Here is a 17,275-nt window from a genome sequence, read left to right as displayed (position 1 = left end):
TGGTCAAAAAGTAGCAGAAATTTATTTTTTTTCCCTCCTATTCCCTCCTACTGTTACATTAGTTCATATAAGTATCCCCATGTTTTCATTATTAACAGATATTAATTAACTTGTGTTTTTGAGGAGTCATATTTTCCAGAGATATTGGACCCAAAAATATTGGAAGCCCTGAATATGCCAAGGACAAAAGTCCTCCCCCCTCCACCTCTCTACTCCCACTCTTTTGACAATTTGTTGTTTGTACCTCCTGTGTATCCTTGGGAGGCAAGACAAATACCAGTCAGGTTATATCACCCTGGGAAAATGCTTGTGCAGCTGGGGTTCTTTGCAAATAAATGAACCCTCCTATCTTCATATTCAAGAAAAGAATGTGTCTCTTGCCATCACCTTGCTCCTCCCCTTTGGAAAGTGTTTTGTCCATTTCTCTACTTTACCTGCACTTTTCCCCCTCCCATGCCACATTCTGTCCTGCATTCCTCCTTCCTTTGTCCTGCTATAATGAAAACACAAACTTCTTTATGAATTGTGAACTCTTTGCCCTGGCTTTGGATTTCACATACATATCATTTCTCCTGTAATAAATCTACTATTCACTTAAGTTTCATGAAGTTGTGATTTCCTATAGATATACTCACAGCAATGTGTAAAAGTGCCACAAAAGTAAAAATGAAGGATAATAATCCCCCAAGAATCACTGCACTGGTATCCACAAAATATTAAAGAAACCAAAGGAAAGATCTCTGGAACACTGGTAAATCTTCCATAGAGGATTTGTAAAGTCATATATACAAACTGCACAAGATCAGGAGTAAATGTATCACCAGGGAGTCACCATGCCAAAAAGAACAGAGAACTGTTAAAATAGAATCTCTTCAACATTCATAAGCATAAATATCCTCTACAAATAGTCAAAAAAAGCCTGCATTACCAGGCTTTGTGTTGTTTCTTGGGATGGTCCATGGTGGTGAACCCTGCTCAGATCTATTAGAACCTCTGTCTCATTCAGGGGCTCATGGGAAACCATTTTAATTCATAGATTCCTGGGCAAGTTTTTGAAGAGACTAGACTGGGGGTCTAGGTCTAAACAAATCTTTACAGATGATAAGTTAGAACATATTGAATTGTAGGAAGCCTCTGGAGTTCAAATGAGACTTTTCTCATTAAAACAAATGTGAAAAGCCAGCAATAATCTAAGGCCCCCGAGGGTGTTTACCTAAAGTCTTCCTCTACCCACCCACCCTAGTCCCCAATTAAATGAAATGTGATTGCCAATGCATTATACTACAGTATTTTACAAATCATGTCTATGGGCTTCATTAAGTGTATAAAATGGCTTTCTAATTAATTGTAAGTGAATTTCTATGCTCAGTTAAGGTCTCTGGAGCTTTGTCTTCAATTTTTCCACTAATACATTTTTGCCCAAACAGAAAGCCAATGAAATTGAATGACTTACATTCCTACTAGGTTTCCTGAAGTACAAATGAACTCCTCCTTTCAATAAACCCCTAGAATGTTAATTGTTTGGTTTTAGCAAAAGGTTGATGGAACACAATTAGAAAACATTCATTGGATGCTAAAATGCAAACATCTGAGAAGGTAGGACCTATTTCCCTTTAAAGGTCTTTAATATCCCTAAAGGCCTAGGACACAGCTTCAAATACATCAAATGTTTAATGAATGATTTATTGGCTGATTAGTGGCAGTTTAAAAACTGCCTAGTACCTTGTATCCTGACCTAGTGTCAGGAAGACCTAAATTCAGCCTCAGACATTTACTAGCTATGTGATTCTGGGCAAGTCATTTAGCCTCAGTTTCTTAACATGATAGACATGCTTTGGACAATCTGAGAAGATATTTCCAGTCTAGGAGGTAACAAATCTGAGAGGCTGGAAATTCCTGGCTCTTCTGGGCAGTGCCAGCTACACTGAAGGAAGAGCCCTCTGTAACTACCACAACACTTATCAAAGAAAAAGATGCCTACTAATAGAAAGATCACCCAAGTACTGGCACACCAAGAGGGATAAACTTTGAGGAAAGGACTTGTTTGAATGCTGCAGAACTAAAGTAAAGGTAAAAGATCTTTCAACTCTCCTACTAAATATTCCATGTTTTAAATGTCAGCATTTTAGAAGAATATAAGAGTTATGAGGTATTGTAGTTTATTGTACGTCTTTGTCAATGTGGGCTTATGTGTTTTAAACATTTCTTTTGTCTTGAAGAAAAAAATAACTAATCTTCATTATACATTGAAAATTGATTATACGTTATAAATTGATAAGAACTTAATTTAATCATGATCCAAAGTTGAGCTTTAAGTGATTTTTTTCCCCCCTTGGAAGTATACTCAGTCAAGTGACCCCTTGTCTGAGGGAGTTAAAAAAAGGATTAGGATGACCTTTAGGACCTCTTTAGATCTAAATCTTATGTGACTATGATTCAGCACCTTATTCATCAGTTTAACTTTTCCTAACATCCATCCTTCTGCATCTTAAACATTAAATTTTAAAAACCAAATTTTTATAAATACTGATATACAGTGCCTGCTAGAGGAAGTTTTAGTAGCCATGATAAGGCAGGAGTTATTAACCCCCTATCATCATAGTAACTTTTAAAAGTATGACAAGATTACAAAGCTAATTCTGATCTTGAACTTCAAACTTTTGCAAATAACTCCCTATGAAAAAGTCAATGATATTTTATATGATTTTTAATTTTTTAATGATATAATTTTACATAATGATAGCCCAATTCTACACTTACTAGTTAGCAGAAAGACACTTACTTCCTTGACCTTTTTCATCCTTGTAGGTTTTTGAGGAGCTATGTGGAAATAACTGCAAATAGAAATAAGTATAATTAGGAAATATTGTTTTAGCATAGGGAACATGAAATACAGACTAAGTATTCTTCCTAACATGAAAACAATTAGATTTTTGTTTGTTTGAATTGAGGCCATTCTCCTTATCTTGACTGAGTAGGAAATGCAACAGTCACTCCTAGACTCAATGGGTACAAAAACTTTAATCCCCTTTTCCCAGAGAACTCACTATATTGGTGCTGGCCTTGGGACAGATACTTCACTAGCTTTATCCCACTGAAGTTCAGAATTCCCCAGTTCAAGCAATCCACCAGTTTCAACCTCCGCTAGTTTTAAGGATTATAAATAACTGCCACCATGTCTGGCTTGATATGATAGTTTTAATAGTGAAATAAACAGCATTTTAAATATCAATAACTCATGTCTCTAATGTTTAGGAAATGTTTAGCTTATAATTGCAAGTTTTATATGTTTTCCTAACGTGTGGGATGGGAGCTAGACCCCCCCCTTCCCCAAATTAACTAATCAGAGATATCTTTAGGTACAAAAAGAAAGCATTTATTTAGTCTCTGCAGGGAGAGGCCTAGCACACCTGAGATCTCAGCTCCCAAAATGTGCTCCTCAACCTGCTCAGCAGGAAGGAGTAGCTGATTAAATAGTAAAAGACCCAAGCCTTTTCAATGGATAGACTAAAAGGAAATAACCATCATTGACCAATGATCATCAATGTTGCCTGCTTCCTGTCAGTCACTCCCTGTCGCTGACCTAGGGCCTTAACAATTTAAAGACCTCTAGGCCTAGAGGTCATGTGACTTTCTGCAACCTGGGGACCAAGTTCTGATATTCTGGCTCTAAAGGCCTCTGGGAATAGGGATCATGCATCTTAGGCCTAGTCTCACAGACTGCTTGCGAAAGCTTCATCTATTTCACTCACTAAGAACAACCCTGTGAAGTAACCAGTACAAAGCATTCAAATTCTGTAGATGAGAAAAGGGAAATTCTGAAAAGTTGTCATTTTCCCCAAATTAAACAGCAAATTAAGGACAAAATTAAACTCAAACCCAAGTGTTCTGATTTTTAGCTCATTTTTCTTTCCACTATACCAAGTCCTTCCATATTCCAATTATTTTCAAAGCATATCACCTACCTTAGGTCTCCTCATTGTCCTGTTTCTCCCAACAAAACCTTGGACCCTGCCTCTGGATGCTGGGCACTAAGAAGTGAGTTTTCACTATATCAAGTCCAGAAGAAGGTCTCTCAAACATAATCAAACCAAGCTATTAGCTAAGTATGTGCACAAATATCCTTTTCTAGTTCCCCTTTGTGTATTATCTTTCCTCCTTTTATAAATTCTTTGGGAGCAGGATAAATTGCCTAAATAACCCCATCACTTCTTTAGTACAGTACCGGGCATGAAGGAAGTGCTGAATAAAGGGTTTATCACTATGCATACATATATTCAATTGTATGTAGCTTTTTTCAGTATTTAAATCATTTCAAACTTTGATCTGGGTTTTAAGATTACAGCATTTTTGCTTAAAGAAAAAAGTCTAGGATTCTTGGGAAATAAAACTGCTACAAAAAGCAATAATAACCATGAACCTAGAAATTTTTTTGGAAGGATGAAAAAGCTTTTTTTCACCATTATTTACCAATAATTTTCAAAGAAGTCATCAATAATTAACTTAGTCTAGAGAGGATTTGAACAATGGCTGGGTATTGAATAATTTTTATAGATTTTATCTCTTCAGATAATTATTTTGAGATGTAGCTTATTACACAGCATCACTTCTAAGTCCACTTGTTAACCTTGCTATTGCGATGAAATTTTCTGAGAAGTGAGAAGTTATTTAAATTGCTTACTAATTACAAAACATATATTTCCAACTAATTGTGCCTAACTAATACAAGTGAAAGTCAAGCCAAAAGAGCAGGCTTTCTTCACAATAAATATATATATATATATATATATATATATATATATACATATATATATATATAATTTCATACATTATTAACATAAGAAAAAAAAACATTGAAAAACAAATTACTATGAATGTTGGAGATCTTCCTCAAGGTCAGGATTGTTTGCTCATAAAGAATGGAAGCAAACTATGGTTTAAGAGCTCTGGAGGAGTAATTAAGAGACATGGGCTCAAACTCCAGCAAATATGAAGTTGGCTCTAAGGACATCTAATCTAGAGACAAAGTTCTGTTTCCTTTTCCATGGAAATACAGAATGTCAGACCTAGAAGACACTTTTGAAATCATTTGGTGCAACATATTGACAGATGAGGAAAACTGAGGCACAGAGAGATCAATTTGATTTGCTTGCTATACTCAGCCCTTTTTGCTTTCCATTTCAACACACAACTCCATTCACATCAATTTGACTTGCTTGTTAGAATACTCTTAGCTTTCTATTAATAATACATATCTCCACTCAAATCTCAAATTGCTACTTTGTTAAAAATTTGTGGCATCCGTCTAGTTGCACTATTAATAGCATCTTTGTTTCCCATTAGCAATTTCTCTAGCTTAAATTTTCCATTCCAATACCACTTCAGGGCAAACCATCTCCAATGCCTGAAATGCAGTCCTCATCACTTTCTCTTCAAATGTAGATTCCCTTAAGGCTCAATAAGGAGCTTTTCCCCATTCCCTAATGGTTTAGGATCTCTCCCACCTCCTCAGATTATCATGTATATATTTATTAAATTGTGTGTTGTATTATCTCAGTAGAATGTAAACTCCTTGAGGGCAGAAACTTTTTCATTTTGTCTTTTTGACTCCCAGCACCTAGCATAGTGCTTTGCACCTAGGATTCCAGATTTAGTGCTGGAAGAGTTCTTAGAGGTCATCTAAATCCAACTCTGCTCCTTTTACATATAAGAAAATTGAGGCCCAAAAAGTAATTAAGTAATTTCTTCAGGTTTATACAGATAATAAGTAGTAGAATGAGGTTTTGAACTGAAGTCCTCTGACTTCAAATCCTTCATTCTTTCACACCATGCTATAATGAATCTCACAATAAATATATATGAATTGTACTGATTTAAATGGTTCAAAGAAATGTTTAATAAAATTTCACTTACAACTGAATAAATGATTAGGATAAGGAAGAAGGTTTAAGCAGGAAGCATTACCATTTAGATCCCATTTTCTCCTTACTGGGAAAACTTTTTTTTGAAGGATAAAAAAATAAATTCTCTATGCTCATTTCATCTCAAACAGAGGACCAAAAAAAAAAAAAAAAAAAAAAAAAAAAAAAAAAAAAAAAAAAAGGAACTATGAAAAAACTGTCAGGAGGTAAGAGGTAAGGTAGTAAAAAATCAGTTGATCAGTTGGAACAGCACAAGATTTAGTGGGAACTACTGTATTAATATAGCAAAAAAAAAAATATTAAGTGTCAACTTAATTCTTGCTGATAGATGACATGTTTATGTACTTTTATATTGAACTTCTTTATACTTTTCTAAAAACACACACATCATATACACACACACATACACACTCACCAATCCTATGAAGTGGAGAGTAGCAAGAATTATATTCAATTTACAGATAAGGAAAAGGAAGCCCAGAATGGAAAAGTAATTTACCCCAAGATCACTTGAATTATAAATAGCAGAACCAAGCCTCTAACTTAGGTTTGTTTCAAGTCCAATCCACTTTCCTTAGACAATGCTCACTAGTTAAACCCATGAAATATTAAAGGTAAATGGAATATAGAATATTCAAAGTCAAATATGTAAGAGACCTTAGAAAATAGAACTAGGAGGGACCCTAGGGATTATCTAGTCCAACCTCATATTTTATAGATGAGGAAATTGAGGATTCTTGATGACCAGAAAAGGTCAGAATTTATAGAACACTTTAGAAGGAAGTGAAATGATTCCTGGCTTTGTAGTCCAATGAAAGAGATAAAACATGGCACCATTATACTGCAGTCTGTTTGTCAATGTGCTGAACAGATATTAGAGGGGAGCCAGGATAAGGAGCAGAGGTTCTGGATCAGTTTTGAGCAATATTTTGAAGGACTGTGATGAGGAAAGAACTTTGTGAAAAATTATATAAGTTAAAACTATTATTATGAGAAAGGAGACATAAAGAAAATAGAGAGGAAAAGATTTGAAGTTAAAAATCCCCTTCAATACCAAGGATATCCCTACCACTTAAAGATGCAAAGGAACAATAAAAATACTAATTTCAAATTTAACAGGTGTTACCATGGAATGCCAGGCCTTGGAATCAGAAAGACTCATCTTCCAGAGTTCAAATCCCACCTCAGATACTCACTGGCTGCATGACTCTAGGCAAGTCGCTTAACCCTGTTTGCCTCAGTTTCCTCATCTTTAAAACAAACTGGAGAAGGAAATCGTAAACAACTCCAATAACTTTATCAAGAAAATCCCAAGGGAGACCACAACTGAACAACAATAACAAAATAAGTTGACCAATGAGACTACAATTCTCACTATTATTGGGGAACTGAATAAAAGCAATAATTAGTATAAGATATTAAGAAAAAGATCATTGGATTTAGGAGAGTAAAACCTGAGCTCAAATCCTTGCTTGAGTTTCTACTTCTAGGTCACTTCTCCTTTCTCCACCTCATTTGCTTTATCTGTTAAATGGGTCAAATTTCAGCCCTGTTTCTTTCACATTGTCACTTTCTTTACCCCAGTCTCATTTTTCTGATGTGTTCAATGAAAGAATTGAACTAGATGTCTTCCAAAATCTCTTCCATGAGCAGAACCAAGAGAATATTATATACAGTAATAAGATTATGTGCTGATCAACTGTGATGGACTTGGCCCTTCTCAACAATGTGATGGTTCGTTTCAATTCCAATAGACTTAAGATGGAAAATGTCGTCAGCATCCAGAGAGAACTATAGAGACTGAATATGTACTGAAGTACAGCATTTTCACCTTTTTGTTTGTTTTCTTGTGGGATTTTTTTTTCCCATTTGGTCTGATTTTTCTTGCACAACATGACAATATTTCCATATTTGTCATGTTTAAAAATATATATATATATATAAAACCTTTGCCAGATGTTTGCTAACTTGGAGAAGAGGAAGTTAAGGCAGAGAAGGAAAAAATTTAGAATACAAAAAGTTTTACAAAAATGTATGTATGTTGAAAACTATATGTGTATTTAGAAAAATAAAATACTATAGAATACCAAAAAAAAATTTTTTTAATTAAAAAATAAAGCCCTCTTCCAGCTCTTAATCTTTGATCAGTATATTTGAGTCAATCCAGGTCCTTAAATATATTTTTCCTAAGCAGTTCCCTTAACTGAGGAACAAAAGTGAAGCCAGTAATGATTCTACTCTCTCCTTGGATTCCCAGAACTTAGTTGATCGATTTTTGATTCATTCACTCTCTTCTCTACTTTCCTACCCCTCCCCCGCCCCAGACCCGACTTACTCCAGTTTCCTGAACTTTTCTCTCCCAGCTGCTACAAATCTGCCCCCTTGTTGCAGCTCCTCCAGCTCCCGGACCAGGTGTCCATTATAGGGTGTGTAGAGCCGCCTCACTCCGAAGGGCACTGCCACCTTCTCATTCAACTGAGTCATCAGGGATTCAAGGCTGGAGACCCGCCTGCGATTGATCACAAACTTCTTACCCACGTAGAATTGGTCTCCATTACGGTACACCAGGATGGTCCTGGCTGGAGTGACGTCCAACAGGCTGTGAGAGCGGTAGGGTCCTTGGGTGCCCATGGTTGCTTAGAAAGGGGAGACCAACTATCCAATCAACTAAGAGACATGTACCTCGGGAGGGGCCCCTTCTCCTGCCTTGCACTTCCCAGCCCTCCAAAGTTCCAACCCCTGTGAGGGCAGAAGAGCAGGGAGGGGGGAGGTTTTGAGTGAGGGGCAGCAGTGGAGGCAGCTCTCCGGAAGAAGCGGTTTGGAGGGCTTGGTTTGGGCTTCGATTTTTCCTTGCCTTTCCTTCCCTTCCCTCTCTAGATGGACGGGGAGTCAGAGAACAGGAGACTAAACTATCTAGTAGCTGGAGCGGGAGTGGGAGCAGCGCCTGAGACTCTGGTCCCTGGAGCATCACTTCATGCCTGCGGCCGTGGGGTGAGCCCCCAGGACTGGGCTGGGGAGGATTTCTCTCTTGCCTGCAAATCCGACCTCCGGCCGCAGCAGCTGCTCAGGATGCCGCCGCCAGCGGAGATCTCGGGTGGTGACAGGTCTGGCGGTCAGGCTAGGATTGGAGGCCGCTCCACCTAGACTCTCACCTGTACCCGCCCTGGGGGCTGGGCATTGACGCGGGCCAGGGGCAATTGTGACCGCTCACTCGGGTGAGACAGCCTGGGTAGAAAAAGAGAAAGGAGAGGCACCCTGCGAGGGGGCAGAGAGAGTTGAGGAAAAAAGAGGGCAGGATGAAAGGCGCAGATGGTTGGAGTTAGCCCACGAAAGGAGTTTTCACCGGTCCTCTGATCCAGTTCCCTACAGTTCCACTAGGTGGGGAGATTGAGGCCCGAAATGGAGATGTGGCTTGCTCCTGATCACGCCGCCGGATGGTGACGGAGCCAAGATTCCAACTAGAGGGAGACAGGAAAGTACCATATAAACTTAGAAATCCTGAACCTTTGTTTAAATCTCGACTTCCACCTAATACCAACTTGACTGAGCAGATCAGTCATCCTCTCTAAACCTCAGTTCCTTAATCTATAAAAGGAGAGGCAGCTAAGTGACACAGTGGATAGAGTATCTGGCCTGGAGTCGAACAACTCTACTTCAAATTTTACCTCAGTCACTTAGTATTAGCTCTGTAACCTTGAGCATGTCACTTCTCCCTTTTTGCTCCAGTTTCTTCATCTCAAAATGAACTGGAAAAAGATATGGCAAAACATTCCAGTATATTTGCCAAGAAAAATTCAATAGGATTAGGAACAGTCCTACACCACCACAACTACTACCATAGAGAGAAATCAGGATTGATTTCTAAGGTCCCTTCCATTTCTCTACATCAGTGATTCTCTGAACCAGACAATGCTGGCAAAAGCAGGGAGTCAAACTCAATTTGGAATTAAATGATGGCTTGTTTGGAAATCTGATACTTAAGACTTAGGGCAAGTCTATATTCCCTGTGGAAGAAATTTTTAAAATCAGATAGTTAATCCAATTTTTCTGTTTTTCAAAAGAGGAATGTGAGGCAGAGAGAAATTTAATAAATTGCCCTCACATCAGTATTAAGAATTCCGAGTTTTTCTGCCCCCTCAGACTAGTGCCCCTTTTCTTGTATTGCCTGGAAGAACAATGCTGCAAAAAAAAGGAAATCAGGGGCTACTGGGAAATCAGCAAAATGTCAAGAGCTGCAATAAATCCTGATTAAGAGAGCAGAGCTCCTGAGCTGTTTTCACAATGACCAAAGTCGATGCAGTTTATGTTTTAAACTTCCTTTTCTTTTAGACTTCAGCCAGGATCACTACTGTTCCAGCAAACCAGAGGTGTGGGGGTAGTAACTTTTCTGAGCCAGAAATATGGTCTGATCTTCTAAAATCACTTATTGAAGTCTGTTTCTGATTCTGCCATTCATTTGTTTCAGTGACTTTGAACAAGTCATATGCTCTTTCTAGGCTTGTTTCCTTTTCTGTAGAATGAAGTGTCCAGACTAAATAACGGATAAAGCCCCTTATGAATTTATGAAGATTTAAACTTGGAAGAGGTCAAAAAGCTCATCTAATCTTCATCTGAAGCCCAGAAAGAAAAAATCACTTTCTTAGAACCTCTTGCATATATTGAGGGTTCCCCTGAACTTGTCCTTCTGAGGTTTCATATTTTCCAAAAACACTGGACCCAGAGTATGCAGGAAGCCTTGAATGTGCCAAGGACAAAGTGACAAAGTGTCCCCCCCCCCCAAAAAAAAAAAAAAAATGTGGTGTTTGCACTTCAAGTTGGATTCTTTCTGTGTCTTTGGAAGTCAAGACAGGAGCCAGTCAATTTCACTAGGCTGAGAAACTGCTAGTATAGCTAGGATCCTTATAAACAGACCATCCTAAATCTTCATAGTCTAGCACTTCTCAAGGGAAAAGAATGTAGCTTTTGCCATCCTCTACCTCCTCTCCTACCTCCTCCCCCATCCCCCACCCCCACACACACTTCCCCCCCCTCCGAGATTTTGTCCTTTTCCCACCTTTACAGCACTTTTCTCCCTTCCCTGCCATGCCCCTTTTAAATGGAAATTTGTGTTTTCCTCCCTCTGTCCCAGAGTTATAAATATGCAAACTTCAGGAAGGATTGTGAACTTCCACATACATGTTCATTTCCCTTGTAATAAGCTTAGTTTTCACATTAACTTTTGAGAAGTTTTGATTGCCTATTGACACATAGTACCAGAGCAAGAATTCAAGTCCTTTTCACCTCTGCCCAGAGAAAACCTATCTTTTGGAATGGACTATGGTCATTCTAATTTTACAGTTTAAAATAGAATACAAACTTATAACAGAAAATGTTTGGGTGTGTTTGTTTATATATCTAGCACCTCAGACTATGACTTGTGATTCGTGATATTTGTTTTAAACAAATGTTTTTCATACACTAAATTCAAAGAACAGATTCTTTAGAACTGAGTTCTAAAATTGAATCATGCATGCAGCAGAGGGCAAGGGAGAGGCTGTAATGGGATTGAGTAAATTTCAGGATGTTGTCATTTATAACCTTCCCATTTGAGTAACCAGAGCAATACATCTAGAAAATGGCTTATCAGAACAGGACAAAGCTCTTTGAATATTGAAAGATAGAGGTAACAGATAAGTAGCTAGAGAGTGATGTTGGAAGGTCAACATAATGTAGAAACATCTTAATGGGAAGTAATTTTCAGTTAGGGATATTACTGAAGCCAGATCTCCAACCAGTTCATGAGTGCCAATTATTAAATTTTACCTGTAAGCATTTCTTCCAGCACATTGGATAAATGCTTTGTGGAGGCTGCATGGGAAAATTTATACAAGAATCACCCAAGATAAAGTGAAAGGGTTGTGTTCTGTTCCAAGGGAGGAAATAAATACCAAGAACAGACATCTTGATTCCATACTTCATAGTTCCTGAGCAGTAGTAGTTTAAATACTCTACTTGAGTCACCTGAGATGTCACAAAACTTAAAAGATACCTTACTCAAATTTTATATTCATGTTAAAATTTTAGGAACACTATCATCAGTTGAATGGAAGCTCCCCCATCAAAATATAAGCATCTCCATGGCAGAGATTATTTTTTTTTTGTCTTTGTAGTTACTGATACATAGTGTAGGCTCTTAATATATGGTGAGTAAAAGAGTGAATGAATTATAACTCTGAAGCACAACTAATAAGAATTATTGCCCCCACTTTACAGATGAGTAAATTGAGGCTCAAAGAATGCCTTGCGCCCAAAATTATACAGCTACACCAGCTATTCAACATCAAAGCTGGGATTTTTGTCTTCTGAGGTGTACCAAGCTGTGAAATTTTCACTGGTTTTGTTGCAAACTATTTTTGTCACCAAGCTGCTTGAAGGAAAAGACCTAGGTTACCTTGCCTTCTAGGCAACTGAGTGGATCAGTGGATATAGCGCAAGATATGAAGTGAGGATCATTGCCAAGAAAACCCCATAGACAATCCTGCTGTGCTGTGGTGTATGGAGTCACAAAGAGTTGGATACAACTGAACACCAACTTTTTAAGTAGTAAAAGAAAACTCCCTCACAAAGCCTTATAATACATTTCTAGTTGCAAGAAAACAGCTTCAGTCCAAAACAGCCAAAGTTTACTCATCCATTCAGAATATATGAATCTCTTAGAAATAGGGAAAATGTTTTATTATGTCACCAGGAATCATCTCGATCTCCAAGAGATAAAAGCACAAATGTTTCTAAAAGTCTAGATGTTCAAAATGTTCCATGAATGTTACTGCGACACTTATCATTTAACTAGTATCCCAATTTCAAGTGATTTTGAAGGTAGAATTCATTGCTCTCAAAGGCACAATCACAGGGAATCGTCTGGAGGACAACACTCTTTCACTGGGCCGTAGAAGGCAGATAGAGCTGGGGAAACCCCGCAAACGAAGCCGGCTCAATCCCCCATCTGGAGCAATGGTAATTTTCACATGAGTGATGACGTTCTGCAACTGGAGACTTATACTATCAAAGAAATGCTTCTTGTTAGACGACAGCTGAGGAAGAAAATCAAGGACAACAGAAACCCTGGTAAGAACATAGCTAGTGATTTTGTGAGAAATAATTATTTCTTTTATTAATAACCAATTAATATCCAAGGGGAAGGGGAGGTTATCCAGAGATTTTTCCCTTTTCTACCTCCTCATTCAAAGGCCAATCTCTCAAGGACATTTCTAACCTTGTTCAAAAATTTACCCCATGTAGCCCATCTTATCTAGATAGAATTCTTTATCTCCACCCCCCACCCCCCACTTGCCATGGTTTATTGTTCACTAACTGGGTGGAAGATAGATCCTTATGTATAGTTTGCCTGAGGTGGGACTAGTTTGGCTTGAGATGCTTTTGTCCATAATTGATTTGATCAGTCATATGACCAACCCCTTATTAGAATAGGCCCTTTCATTATAACCTTTCATTAAAACATTCATTCTCTTGTTGTTAACCAATTGGAGTTGATTCTGTCTATTGGGAACATCTACTCTTCCAAGGCTTTATAATAAGTGCTGGTGGAACAAGGCTTTATAATAAGTGCTGGTGGATCTTCATGATTCATTTTTGGTTTATGAGAGAAAGCCAAATGATTATTTTATTAGTTATCTCTAGCTATAATTAGTAAAAATTCATTATTAAATATTCAGAAACTATGTTTCTTGAACTTTTCATATGTCACTGTTTCCAGAATCTGGAACTAGTAAAGGTGAAGTTTAAAAGTGGGGAGAGGGACTTTCGGTATGGAATATCCTTTTAGTACATTGTCTCATTTGAACTACATAACACTCGGGGAGAGGAAATAGATAAGGAAATCAAAACTCAGACATTTACTCATGATCACATGGCTACCATGCAAGAGGAAGTGAATGGGAGCAGGTAAAGATTTCTTAAAAAGTCTATGAGATGAATTAAGTCAGGCCTAAGTTTCAGGAAGTTACATGATCCCTATTTTCCAGAGGACTGTAGGGCAGGAAAGGTCAGACCCTAGGTCTAAAACTCTAAGAAGTTATGTGACCCACAGGAAGTAGATTACATTGCTGACCACTGGTCAATGGTTACTTCCTTTTCAATCCACCCAATGAAAAGACTTGGGTCTTTTGCTATTTACCCAAATTTGCTATTTCCCCAAATTCACTATTTCTGATTGGCTAGGCCAGGCACAATACTGGGAGATGGGACCTGAGAGGCTCTATGTCTGCTCAGCTGGAGTGTTTGGGCCTATCCTTGCAAGGACTGAATAAATTTTTCCTCTTTGTGTCTGAAGATGTCTCTGAGTAGTCAATTTGAATAAGGGATCTAGCACCCGTCCCACACAGATGGATCCAAACCTAGTCCTCGCTTTATTCCCAAGTCCAGCATTTTTTAGGTTGTGAGCTTTTTGAGGGCAAGAATTGTCTTTTGCCTCTTTTTATATCCCCAGTTTTTAGTAGTGTTTGGCACATAATAAGTGCTCAATGAAATGTTAACTGACTGACAATTATGTCATGAAAAGGTACCTTACAGATGACCTAGTGAAGTCAACAAACATTTTTTAAAAACCTACTATATGCCAGATTGCCTTGACTTCTCATTTTATAGAGAAGGAAACAAAGGCTCAAATAGGCAACTTCTCCATGGCCATATATCTGTCATATAACTTTGGAGAAAGAGGATTGGATGGGCATTTTAAAAACTAGGAGATATGGCATTTACCCTAAAAGGATCTGCAGATCTATTTGGGGAGGGGCAGCTAAGTGGAGCAGTATTTTGAGCACTGGCCCTGGAGACAAGAGGACCTGAGTTCAAATAAGCTTCAGACACTTACTACCTTTGGGATCCTGGGCAAGTCACTTAAGCCCAATTGCTTCATCTAGAGACAGATGCTTGATGTGTTTATGTGTATACACATACATATGTGTATAATAGAAGTATACATTATGTATATACATATATACACCCATGTATATGTATAATAGAAATCTACATATAGGCACATGTGTGTAATAGAAGTGTTATGTTGCACATATGTATATGCATGCCCACACATAATGTACATACAAATGTACTACACACACATATATATATGCTCTGATGTTCCATAATAATAACAACTAACATTTCTATAATGCTCCAAGATTTACTAATTAGTTTCCTTGAACTAGTTCTCTGAGATAATTTATTAGAATCCCTAGTTTATAAGTAAGGTCACATGTCCAAGGTCACATACCCAGTGGTAGAGCAAAGCTTTAAACTTGAGCCTCCTAAATCTAGGAACCAATGAGAACGTGACCTTGGGCAAATAACTTAACCTCTATTTGCCTCAGTTTCCTCTACTGTAATAATAATAGCATCTGCTTTGCCAGGGTTGTTGTGAGGATCAAATGAAATAATATCTGTAAATTGCTTAACACAGTGCTTGGCACATGGTAGATGCTTAGTAAATACTTCTTCCATTCTTTTCTTATATTTATTCTGTGTAGATTTATAACAGCTTTTGCTGTCTCTCATTAGAGAGTAAGATTTTTAAAATTAGGAATTGTTTTATTCTTTGTATATAATTCTTCCCTGATATAATACTTGGATCTTTAATATGTTGCTTGTTGATTGATTGATGTTTAACTTCATTCCAGAGCAGAGATATCTGGTAAAGTCATAATTTCTCCCAGAACAAGAATTTGGCCAACTACTCACTTATGCTCTCCATTTGATGAACAAATGATATCTAGGGTAGTCACTTACCTTTGTGACAGAAAGCAGTGGTTTCCATTTGACATTTGGTAAATGCCATTTTTGCAAAATACCTTCTTCTTCCTCTGTAGTCGTTAGAACACAACCATCAAGTTTGCAGGTATCTGGATAATTACCTAGTAGAAGAGAATGGAGATATAGGCCATATCCTACTTAGTCATAAAAGCAAAGATATCTTGCTGATGTCAGAAACAAAACTTTTTGCTGCACGGCAAGGTAGGGGGCAATCTATCTTGTCAAGGTTTGAATTTGAGCTAAAGAATGAGAGAAAGTACACAGATAATTGTCAAAGTGGGTCGCCCAATATATGCTCAGGCTAACATTGCCTCAAAGAATAAATTAGGATATGTTTTTCTAAGGCATGAGGAATGGCCTGACATATGCTAATTGTCGGGCACATTAAGTCTAAATGAATAATATTCTACCCTTGAAGGTGGAATGTGTTTGATAAACTTCCTAACCTACAAATTTAATCACTCGCATGCTGCTATTTGGCACATCTGGAATTATCATGAAGCTGGGAAAATATTTTCATGGTGGTATCATATTTTCCAATGTGACAATAAAATAAGATATATAGGGTTGTGATAATGAATATTCTGCATAAACAAAGCACCCTGTAGTCAAAGATTTTACAGTGTTCTCCTATGTTTTACATTTGTCCAGAATCTCTCTCCATTTTTAGGGCTTTTTGTGGGAGTGTGCATGTAAAAGAGAACCTAGGAAAGAGGACCCCAATATTTTTGTAGGAAGCACTATCCTTTAATTACCCTCCAATGCCTTTGTGGAAAGGAGAACTAAGGATAAAAAGGGTTGTAATGATGGTGGGATTCTAGTGATGTTGAGAGAAGAGAAATGTTAGATCATATATTTCTACTATCCCAATAAATCCAAATATAAAAAGAAAAGGAAAAAGGAATACAGTATAGAGAATCCAATATTTTTCATTTCAAAATGGTTGTTTCAGAGACATCTCAAAACTCAGTATGGCCATGTCAAAACTCATTATCTTTACATAAAAACAAATAAACAAAACCTCTCCTCTACTAAACTTGCCAATTTTGTCTAGGGCACTATTTTCCTTAGTTACCCAGGCTCACAACCAGTGTTATCCTCAGTTCTTCAATGCACATGACGAAATCATTGCCAAATTTCTTCCTTCATCACATCTCTTGTAAATGTTTCATTTTTTCCACTCAACATAGCTACCACTTTAGTTCAAGAGCTCATAACCTCTTAATTGGAAAATTTCAACAGTCTCCAAATTGATCTGCAGTCGCAAGTCTCTTCTTATGCCAAACTATCCTCTACTTAGTTGCCAAAATGATTTTCCTGAAGTATGGATCTAAGAGTCACTCTCCTCTGCTTAATAAGCTTTAATGTATCCCTACTGTCTCCAGGATGAATAATGGGAATTCATAAGGCCTTCTCATTTTTGCAGATGAAGAAACAGAGGCCCAGAAAAGTTATCTGATTTGCCCACTATCATATAGGTAGTAAGTGGCAAAGCTGGGATTTGAGCTAAGGGTCTCCAATTCCAGATATAACAATTTCTTCGTTAT

The 17,275-nt window shown here is 37.6% G+C and overlaps 2 protein-coding genes across 9 annotated transcripts in view; both read right to left on the bottom strand.

Annotated features, from left to right (window-relative positions):
• Positions 1-9,059, bottom strand: part of DCDC2C (doublecortin domain containing 2C) — a 186,417-nt gene extending 177,358 nt beyond the window's left edge. For 2 of the 4 annotated variants that reach the window (XM_031951181.1, XM_003757892.2), the window contains exons 1-2: positions 8,257-9,057; positions 2,783-2,834 (exon numbers count right to left, since the gene is read on the bottom strand). In XM_031951181.1, the coding sequence (XP_031807041.1) occupies positions 2,783-2,834; positions 8,257-8,552 (348 nt within the window). In that variant the 5' untranslated portion in view covers positions 8,553-9,057. Of the gene's footprint in view, positions 1-2,782; positions 2,835-8,256 lie in introns of all 4 variants that reach the window. The other 2 variants (XM_031951183.1, XM_031951182.1) reach the window with 2 other exon arrangements.
• Positions 9,060-12,609: 3,550 nt separating this feature from the next.
• Positions 12,610-17,275, bottom strand: part of ALLC (allantoicase) — a 55,536-nt gene continuing 50,870 nt past the window's right edge. For all 5 annotated transcript variants that reach the window (XM_031951177.1, XM_031951176.1, XM_031951179.1 and 2 more), the window contains 2 exons: positions 15,705-15,829; positions 12,610-12,991 (listed from right to left, as the gene is read on the bottom strand). In XM_031951177.1, the coding sequence (XP_031807037.1) occupies positions 12,761-12,991; positions 15,705-15,829 (356 nt within the window). In that variant the 3' untranslated portion in view covers positions 12,610-12,760. The remainder of the gene's footprint in view (positions 12,992-15,704; positions 15,830-17,275) is intronic.

The sequence above is a fragment of the Sarcophilus harrisii genome, chromosome 2 (assembly GCF_902635505.1).
Source record: "Sarcophilus harrisii chromosome 2, mSarHar1.11, whole genome shotgun sequence".
NCBI classification, from domain to species: Eukaryota; Metazoa; Chordata; class Mammalia; order Dasyuromorphia; family Dasyuridae; genus Sarcophilus; species Sarcophilus harrisii.
This window is presented reverse-complemented; position numbering and strand designations above follow the sequence as displayed.